The sequence below is a fragment of the Diadema antillarum genome, unplaced genomic scaffold, assembly GCF_040938485.1.
Source record: "Diadema antillarum isolate AM-2024a unplaced genomic scaffold, OU_Dant_1.0 seq00000894_RagTag, whole genome shotgun sequence".
Lineage (NCBI taxonomy): Eukaryota > Metazoa > Echinodermata > Echinoidea > Diadematoida > Diadematidae > Diadema > Diadema antillarum.
This window is the reverse complement of record NW_027271757.1, coordinates 1,054,012-1,064,886: the sequence shown is the minus strand read 5'-3', so window position 1 is coordinate 1,064,886 and position 10,875 is coordinate 1,054,012. Positions and strand designations below refer to the sequence as shown.

At 39.5% G+C, this 10,875-nt stretch overlaps 1 protein-coding gene across 1 annotated transcript in view; it reads left to right on the top strand.

The window, feature by feature from the left end:
• The first annotated feature begins 1,932 nt into the window (after nt 1–1,932).
• Nucleotides 1,933–10,875, top strand: part of LOC139740998 (protein jagged-1b-like) — a 35,036-nt gene continuing 26,093 nt past the window's right edge. Inside the window, exons 1-6 of the mRNA XM_071651587.1 lie at nt 1,933–1,993; nt 2,992–3,437; nt 4,067–4,124; nt 4,627–5,001; nt 5,490–5,550; nt 6,038–6,168. Of these exons, the coding sequence (XP_071507688.1) occupies nt 1,933–1,993; nt 2,992–3,437; nt 4,067–4,124; nt 4,627–5,001; nt 5,490–5,550; nt 6,038–6,168 (1,132 nt within the window). The remainder of the gene's footprint in view (nt 1,994–2,991; nt 3,438–4,066; nt 4,125–4,626; nt 5,002–5,489; nt 5,551–6,037; nt 6,169–10,875) is intronic.

The following is a 10,875-nucleotide window of genomic DNA, read 5'->3' as shown; positions in this document are numbered from 1 at the left end:
TTCCTCTCTCTCCCTCTATGACCCCTGCCCCTCCCCCCCCCCCCCCACTCTCTCTTTTATTTCCCATGTCATCAACCTTGGTTCGACAGGGAATTGTCCTTTGAATAACATTTCACCTCATGTTCAAATGAACTTGAAACACATTCACTTAATTCACTCAGTCAGACATAATTATCAAAACATGGAATTGATTAATTGTTGACGTTGTACTGAGGCTCTAACTACTGTCTTGGTTGTCACGTCATATGCAAATTTGATGTGTTCGTGTATGATAATGATGATGTCATTACTTCAAGCTTAGTCGTTGGTTTGTACAAACAAAAATGTGATTTACACTCAAACTTCTGGTTTTAGTTATATATTTTGAGAATTTAGAATAAAAAGTATGAATGAAAATTTACACAACTCGTCATCCTAGGCATAAACAAATTTTGATTTTGATCTAAAATTACCCCCCCCCCCCAAAAAAAAAAAAAAATCTTTAAAAGAAAGCCAACAGTACCGTTATTAGAAATGGCACGTCATTGCCATTATGCAATCTATACTTTGCGTAATAATGTTGCAATTGCTATAATACCACTGTTTCATTTGAAGATCACGGTGAGGCATCGTTCAAAATACTGAGTACCATGTCTCTCTTATATTGTGCCTCACTTTCATGAAGCTTCTACTGCCCTGTTCTTTTAGCCAACTTTTTTCAATTCAATAGTTTATCTATTTCCATCATCAAAAAAAAGAAAAGAAAAAAGAATTGAACGACCCGTGGAAAGGAATTGCAAAAAGGCCTTTGTTTTCCCTGTATACTTGGGGTCATCCCACGACTTAGACACAAACAAGTCATAGCGGCCCACGAGCTTCACATTGAAAAATGTCCATGAGTCATACACTCCACGAGCTATGATAGACACCAAGTAAAAAAGGCCCACGAGCTAGCCGCTAGGCAAATAAGGCCCACGAGCTCGACACTAATATCGCGCTCGTGGGCTTTTTTTTCTTGCGTAGTGTGTAGCTCGATGGCCTCATTAGCTTAGTTTCTAGCACATAAGCCATCATCTATGATAGCTCCTTGGCCTATTTCATTTGATGTCGAGCTCATGGGCCTGCATCTAGCTCAAGGGCTATACATGGCTCATGATATGTTTAACTCATGGGTTGTGTGACTTCTGGGCAGAATTACTCGTGGGTTGTAAGTGACTCGCTGGTGCCGAGCACGTGACATGCACTCGTGTACTTGACCTACTCTTGAAAGGAACCACGTTAGAGTATTGTTTAAGGTGGCTGTAGGCCTATAGAAAAACCACATTATATCACAACCCAAATATCTTGGTGTGATCTAATCGGAAAACCGATATTCGGTGACGGACTTTCTGAGCAGTCATTTCTTTGGTGTGCCGTTTTGCATACGCTGTACCTAAATTCTACACAATAGTCTGTGATCGAGTTGACGTCCAATTAAACGACTTAACCGACATGTTTTAAGGATAGTTGCTGAAAGTTACATGACACCAACCAAAGTGAACCACATTTTGTCACACACTGAATATAATTATTAATGAGGTGAGACGATTATATTATTGTCTTCTTGTTATTATTGTAATTTTTCTCCTATAAATTTTACGATGGCCATCCAGGTCAGTTTTCCCCAATTCCGCCTCGTCTGAATTTCCTTTGGTTGTAATTTAACAAGGAGGTATTATATAGGATGAAAACTAATTTCTTTAACTTGTATTTCTTGTGAAGTGCCACTGCCAAACTGTGGATACGCAGTGACGGTTGCGTTACAATATACCACCTTGCTGACACTTTGGCAATGCAAAGTCCCGTGGAGCCTGCCAATTTCCCACTTAACCTTCTCGATACCATTGACCTTTTATGCAATACAGTTGCCGATGGTAATGTCAGGAGTTGTTTCAATATTTATTTCGCAGCGATATGGCGATAATTGACCCATGTGCAAACACGAAAAGTCGATACGAAGGCGATCGTGGTGGCGGTAAAGGCGCGAAGCAAGGGACGCCTCCCGAATTAAAGTCAGGAAAAAAAAAAGTGCCCTCGGCGTGGCACCAGTCGATATTCTCCCAGTGTGCTGGATAAGATCGGCAGCTGAATTTATACGCTTTTGTGTTTTTTTTTCAGTCAGCACGATGCAGTAAACAAAAAGAACGGGCTATTGTTATCATTCCGACAACTTAACTAACACAATGCTTCACCATGTGCACGCACGCGCACTTTGTCCATTTTTGCGTCGAGTGGCGCATTGTTTAATTACGATGAGAGCAGATACAGTAACGCCGTTATCAGTCATGAAAATGGAGACAAAGTTATGAAATTCATTTGACGCTGAACTGCACCTGGAAGAAGAGCATGACTTAGTAAAGCATTCGAGCTGCGTCTGAATCCCGTTGCATGCTTTGGTAGCTGGACTACTAAATGTAGTGGATATATCAATGTTGTCTTATTGCAACTCTGTCGTCATGGCGATAGCTGCAAATATCACCATCAGTCACGTCATGCACACGACATTACTTTCGTTGATATTCCTGCTCGGTTGTTCAAAGGCAAGTATCAAATAACAATTATCGTCACTAAATATAGTTTTCAATGATATAAAATTGTGGGGGTGTCTGTAACAATGATCTCATTGTTTGTACACGTACGAACAAATTACTTTTTCATCGACTGCGATGAAGTATTATAACCCATTAGAATTTTGGTTATGTTGAACAAAGGGAATTGATATAAATCATATCTGAGTGCAGAAGGGGTGCAACCTGGTAAAACATGAATGGAAATTCCCTTCTTTATCGTTGGCCATTATTTTCATTGCACAATAATGGCTTGTGTTTCTCGTCCTGTTATATAGTTCTCTCAACACTGCTTGATTTCACTTCTCTAAGGGATTCTGTAGCTACTGCTTGACAAATTGCCCTTCATCGACGTGAATAAGCCCCAATTGTTCATTTTTTATTTTTTTGTTTTTGTTTGAAGTAGCTACGATAAGAAACCATGGGCATACATACTCGGGTTGGATTCGAACCAACGATCTCCTGATTATGTTTCGAATACAGTTTGCCAGAGCGGATGGGTTCTTCGAGCTTCAGGTCTTGTCGTTTGATGACCCGCGGGGCGAACTCGCCGACGGCTCCTGCTGCGACGTTGCCTCTTACTCGTCGTCACCATCGTCATCTTCGTCGTCGGACTCTGGCGGACGCGTATGCACCGACGAATGCGAAGTCACCTTCGTGGCCTGCCTGATGCACTATCAGCCGAGAATCTCGCACGACGGACGATGCACGTTCGGACAGGGACGCTCAAGTGTTGTGGCCGGGAACCACTTCGAGGTCGACGATGGCATCCCGACATCATCGATATCGGCTACCAATCTATCCCTAGAGGAAACGACGCTCATTAAGTTTCCATTTGACATCGCTTGGCCGGTAGGTCCGTCGTTAGTTTATCTACACCCTTTGCATCATTAAACTTGTACAGTGCCTTAACTCTTTGCAAGCAAAGTTTTGTGTGTCATGTACAAGCACTCATCAGTGCTCATAACAATTATTTTGTGTAACTGTCATTGTAACATCATAACATCAGAAACAAGGGAAACATCTTCTAGTAATACTTGTAATGTATTAACAAAATATCATGAGTTTTACACACTATAACTACTACTGGATGAGGTTTACGTTACACATACTTAGAAGTTCTCTCGAAAAACAATTATTTCGTTGTGATGTAATAGGAAAACCACATCCGCTGTCGGTAAAGAAACTGGATACATCATCTTCATAATTCATGCTAACTAATGCAAATATGAACAATTATAATATATCGGAGATTGCAAATCAGTGTTTCATATTATGACCCATTTAATAAGCTACGATGAAGATTTCGCTCAAAACAGCGCAGCATGACGTAGCATGATATTATGATAGTGTCCGTGTTTATTTATTTATACAGCATAAAGAAGAAGCATCACGCATTGATGCAATATTTTTTCTGAGCTGTCCTAACTAGCTAGCTTTAAATTGACGTATGTAACATTGTACCTTTAAATCATTTCCAGAGAACATTTACTCTTATTCTGAAGGCTTTTGATGTGGATACCAACGTTGCAGACAGTGGTGAGTTAAGTAGTTTATTTCCCAGGTTAAAAACCTTTGCAACAAATATAATGATATACATTCCTAATGTCCTCAAAAATTTATTAATCAATGTTGAATCAATCAATCAATCAATCAATCAATCAATCAATCAATCAATCAATCAATCAATCAATCAATCAATATTAATCAATGTTAATCAAATAATATATCTCTCTTTATATATATTTCTATCTATCTTTAATTCACCTATCAGATTAAGTATACTTTGACATGATCGTTATTTCATCAGTGGTCAGCATTGGTAACTCTCCATAACTTATCCATAACTGCTTCTCATATCTTGTTTCAGTTAATTGCTACATGTTTCACACATCTCTCATGAAACGTATTTATGTCGTCATAGTGTCAGTGTGATGATTTTTTTTCATTAAATGAATGCAAATAAATACTGTGTCTTGTTATCCATGCCTTAGGTTTATAAAGCTCATGAAATACTCGTGGTGTCTCTTTCTCCAACCAGGTGTGGTACCTAACACTGCGTCATCCGAAACGACACCCAGACGGTCGAGTTCGGACCTACCGACGATAGCTTCTACTCTGTCGAGCACGGCGGTCACGCCGTTGTCGAAGTCGGGGATGGCAAACTACCAGCTCATTGAGCGCTCTTTTCATTCGGGTATCATTGTGCCGTCTGCATCGTGGGTGCGTCTCCGCCACAACGGCCCCACCGCGAGCTTCCTCTACCGGATCCGGCTGCAGTGCGACGCGGATTTCTACGGCTCGGCGTGCATGAATTTTTGCCAGCCGCGCGACGATGTGTTCGGCCACTACACCTGCGACGAGAATGGGGGCAAGGTGTGCTTCGAGGGCTGGACAGGCAGCAACTGCATGATAGGTTGGTGTGGTAATATCATACTAAAATGTGTATACGGTGTTTATTAGTCCATGTCAATACTATTGGCAATCTCTGTGTGTACAACTTCAATGGCATCGTGGGCCTGCAATCAAAGGGCAGTACTTGTAACCGGCAGTGAGGGGAATGACTTTCAACGACACAAACGTCTCATTCATAACATATAAAGTAGATAACTGAAACAAACTGACCTGAACTAATCTGAACTATTGGTCGAATCTTGTGTGATAGAGGGTTTCTGACTTGGATTTTTTTTCCCTACAAATTTCCTTATACGCTTGTCGCATAACATACAAAATGTGTGTAGTGATAATTTGTGTGCTCACGTGCATACTGTGTCCATAATTTCTCCAGGTATGGATCTGTCATGCGCTTCTCTTTCGTATTTTTGTCGACAATAACCATTCACTTGTTCAACATGTTGGACAGCAGAAGATCTACTCTAACATGTTTTAATGGTATCAATTTAGCTATTTGCAGAAAAGGCTGCCACGCAATCTATGGATACTGTCACTTACCCGACGAATGCAGGTAAGAATCATGCAGAGGAGACCACTTTCTACACATTGTAATGATGTCTTAAATGCAATAAAGACTCGAGATGAAGATAACGACTTATATGCTACCATATATTCATGTTGCAGGGGAATTGAACTGGGTTATTTCGTATATGTGTGTGTGTGTGTGTGTGTGTGTGTGTGTGTGTTTTATTTGCTAAAACGTTTGCGCCTTTTACATTCCCTTTGCGTGAACAGTTATGTGTCAAAGTTTTCCAGCAAAGTCACACAATTATTGGTTTCAAAAGTAACTTATAAAAGGTATTTGATATTGTAGTCTACAACAAGATCTTTCCAAGGTATTTGATATTGTAGTCTACAACAAGATCTTTCCAAGGTAGCATCTTAAGAGTATCTGAAAAAGCTATATATGTTCTGTTCAGTGAAATACCTGCGTCGCAGTTCATATTTTACTCACCTTAGCTGTGATTGGCTAATGCTCGACCATCACGTGACTTCAGGTGTCGCCACGGCTGGCAAGGGGATCTTTGCGACGAGTGCATGCCGTATCCAGGTTGCCTACACGGTGGATGTGTGTCCCCCTGGCAGTGTGATTGTCAGGAGAAATGGGGCGGACTTCTGTGCGATCAAGGTAAACCATAGAGAGAGAGAGAAAAAAAGCAAGAGATATAGAGGAAGAGGGGGGGGGGGGGTGAAGGAGGATGGGAGAGAAGAAGAATAATGATGGCTACTGTACGTTACATCCTGCTCTGAAACAATCCCGCGCATCGTCTGGGAAGAGAGAATTGGTGCATTACCTAAATTTCGCGTTTGGCATTTGAGCATGCACCTATTCAATTCAATTCAACTCAATTCACACTTTATTTCACTTTGTTCAACAGAACGTAAGAAAAAATACGTTAATTTGACATGCATTTTACGGAATGACACGCAAATGAAACATCTGTAATGAAACACAAAACAAATTTAACATTGATGTAGATTCTCTGTCGTCTATATGATCATGTAATGTTTAGTTAACTCAGCCTATTCACCCACATTTTTTGAATTCCGATCAAGGCACGATTTTTCGGTTTATTTTCAATGCAAACTCATACTCGTGAACACACACAAAAGCGGAAATGAATTATGAATTATAATATTGCACATGCATATTCATTGTATATATACAAATTTGTTATTACATGTTATATTTGTGATATGAATTATGTATATTTCTAATTATGTGCGTATTAGATTATGTTCAGATATACATAATTATACATATAGTCAAAATATGAAAATTGCCTGTATCTCCTCAGCCTAAGGACTAATCAGTTGACTTGAAGTCCTACGCCGAAAGGCTTATAGATTGATCTGTGTGTATTCGATGTGGAGCCAGCATTATATTCGCGGGCTTCTAATTAAAGTGGTCAGCCTGACTTATTGATTGGAGAAATACAGCTGACGCGACACAGACCTTTATGCAACTATAATATCTCAACCACTGTTGCGCTCCCAAATCGAAAGCGCCATTTTTAGTGAACCCCCGACAAATGCATTTGTCGATTACCTGCAACGAATATTCAAAACAATCGCTGGTCTATGCAATCAAACGATGATGGTAATTTAGATATAGATTATACAATCATACGAACACTTTTCTCCTGCTGCTATGTAATGAACATGCATGACTGTATTTGGCATTGCTGTAGTATAATATTTGGTTGACAAAAAAAAAAAAATTTTGATATCTGTTATTGGGTGCCGTTGGAAATTTCACATTTTCTTCAGTCAACCATTGAAGAAAATGTCTGTATTAAAATTTGTAACTGTGCGTGTGTGTGTGTGTGTGCGTGTGTGTGTGTGTGTATCTGTTTGTTTGTGCGTGTGATTTGATAATTTTATGTTCATACTTTCGTTTAGCAATATAGACTTGTAAAGTGGAATGAGGCCCATTTTCCCTATTATTCGTAGATAAAATGATGACAACATATTTTCGACAAACTGCATGTCAATTAATTCAAGAAAATGCGAAACAGTCAATCCCAAATTCAGCTTATCAAATAAGCTGAGTTGAAATTATATTTGCTGAAAAATGGAAATTGAGAAGAGAGAAAAAACAATTGAGGAAAAGACGAAGAATTGTATTTCAGTAAATCATGGTATTGAACACAAAATAATAAAAGATTCACGACTTAGATGTTATGCGGAGAGAGGGGGAATGAAAGAAAGAGGGGGAGGGGGAGGGGGAGGGGGAGGGGGAGGGGGAGGGGGAGGGGGAGGGGGAGGGGGAGGGGGAGGGGGAGGGGGAGGGGGAGGGGGAGGGGGCGACAGGGAAAAAGAGAGGGGAGACAAAAGGGCATTGCCGGATACAGACAGAATGTAAGATATATATTAAATGGGTTGGGGTTTAACGGATTAAAAAGGGATGAGACCTTTTCGCGCGTCATCTCCGCACGTGTTCGCGTCTGCATCTTTTATCATTTGCGGTTAACACTCACTGCTATATAAGATGATGGCGTGCGCATGAATGATAGATGAGACTTCCTGATCAATAGATGGCTGTATTTCTGACCGAAGTCACGTGTTTATGATATATGTACGTCTAAATAATTACTTGTGTGTATATGAGTCGGCGAGGGATACAAAGACAGAGACGGAATATAGGGATCAAGTGGAGGTCACGAGACATCGGCATTTGTATAGAGCAGAAGAAATATAAGAGGGAGAGGGAGAAATGCATACAGAGGGAGAGAGATAGAGGGGGAGGGGAGAGGGAGAGAGAGAGAGAGAGAATTCCGCCGTCTGGACACAATGTTAAGCACGACACCATATTGCCGTATTTAACCCAATGAGGTCATTACAGATCAACAAAAATTAATATCGTTCTATTTTGCGTCTTTGTCTTATAATAACCTGATTTTAGAACCGTGTCATGTGTGGCACGGAAACAGGCCAAGTTTCACTGGCGACACCTTTACCTACATGCCCAGAAAGCCTCCAAAATTTTTAATGACCCGGCAACTATGACTTCTTGTCACGTTAGTCATGAATATCGATCGGCATGAAGGGTATTTCAAGGATATTATTTTTCACCAACGTCATACAGTTATTAATGAATTCATGCAATACTGTATACCGCGGTATGCTTAACGATATGACCGTATCATTAACAAAAATGCTGAACAGCTTTTTATTACAGAGAGGATAGTTTCGGGTATAAAGTGTTGATTGCCACTAGACGCCCTTTTGCTGAACTCAGCCATTTTAGGTTTGCTTTCATTGCTGATGCCCATGTAGGACGACTAATGATGATGATGATAGTAGTAGTAGTAGTAGTAGTAGTAGTAGTAGTAGTAGTAGTAATAATAATGATAATAATAATGATAATAATAATGATAATAATAATGATAATAAAAATAATAATAATGGTAAAAAAATAGCATGATGGTGGTCATGATGATATAACTACGATCTGGTTGAATGCGGCACCCCCAGAAAGGGAAGAAAAAATGCGTTGCTTCCGTATACACCAAGGGGTTGGAAAGAGACATTATACACTGCAAAAAATGCGGTGTTAAAAGTGTAACACCAACCGGGTGTCAAACTGTGGGTGTTAAATTTGGTGTTAAATTGACACAATTTGACACCCTTCGGTGTTAATTTAACACCAACATTCTCTCATTCATTGGGTGTTAGATTCTCGATGTTAAAATGACACCCAAGTGGTGTTATAGTTTTGTCATGAAAAGGGGGTTTTCACTAATAACACCGTATCGGTGTTAGTTGTCCACCAGAGAAAGTCACGTGTTCGCAGTCCGATGATCTCATTGGTTACACATGCCAATGCCTGAAATTTGTTGCTGTGGCGCGGAGTCGTCAACGTCTGTCATCGCGATAGTCAGGTTTTCGATGTCGCCTGGGGCTAAAAATGACATTAAATCTATGATGGTGACTTTGCTAAGTCTGTCAACGGGGATAAGTATCTTTTAAGGTAATTATTTCCTGTACCAGTTATTTTCTTTCATAAACGATGTGCATGATTTTCACGGATTTCATCGCATATTATAGACAACTTTGTCTTTGCACGCACGTAATATAGTGGGGTGGCTTAGTGACAAATATACTGATAATCGTGACACGCCGGACAAAAGTGTCATTTTTTCCTCAGACATTTGTATATATATGAGGATCAAAATTAGGGGGTGCTCCAAGAAATCCGCTAACAGAAAAAATGAGAAAATGCCCTTAATTTGTACATAACAATAATGTCTGAATTCAAAGACTATACACAGGGCATTCGCCAGGTTTCTGTACAATGCAATGCAATGTACATGGTTGCTAGTCTTAAAATTCAGACCCATAATTCGACATATTATGTGCATGTTACCAATAATACACCATATTTACTGGTGTTCCTATGGTAGCAGGTGGTTAGTCTGTGTTGCAGACCTGAGGGAGGTGTGTTGGAATAGTCCAGTTTTCTTAAGCACCTTTTCATTAAATAATTTGATATAATTTCTGGTAAAGGATTTTTTTTAGTACTGTCTACCTCCTGTAGAGAAACGGCAAAGAGTGACATGTGACTCTGGCTCAGATACTTTAAATCTTGGGCAATGACTTAGCCAGGTGTAGGACTATGTCACAGCTCATTTTTTCTCCCAGAACTACTAGTTTACCAGTAGAAGAGCTGCATATTCCATTGAGAACTTAAGGTTTTGGGTATTACCCTACATATTTCCTAACAAATTTAACCTGTTTCCTCCAAGATTGTGTGAATTCCATAGGTTTAGCGCAGGGATTACCTGGTTCCCGTAAGCAATTTTTATAGTCCGCACTTCCCCTCTCTATATGTTTCTTATTTCTTATGGGGGTTATTCAAATGTTTAAAAAGGTTAAAAGTTTGTTTTCATAGATGAAGTTGAATTTAGACAATTTGAATATTCTTAAAAATATATTGATATTTGTAATTTCACTCATAAAGACTTAAAGCGGTTTGAATATTTTTGGTCTGATAGCTATGTATAGACATGTTATTAAAAAGTAAAAGCAATGTTTGATTGGTTCACATTATCCAAAGAGGGTGGGATGTAGTTGGCTGGTGAACAAAGTCTATGGGGGAGTTTAAAAAGTTGATAGAAATAAAACAAAATCGGCATAGAGCAGAATCTAAATCACAATACAATATGACAAATTTCCCGACCCCAAAGGCGGTTGATTCTATGATGCTTTATGTCAAAATACATTCCACCCAAAATACATGTGATTGACAGGAGGAAAAAGTATAGTACATTAAAAACAATATAGTTCAACTGACCCCATTAGTCCAGCAGCATAATGAAATGATTGTTAAGTT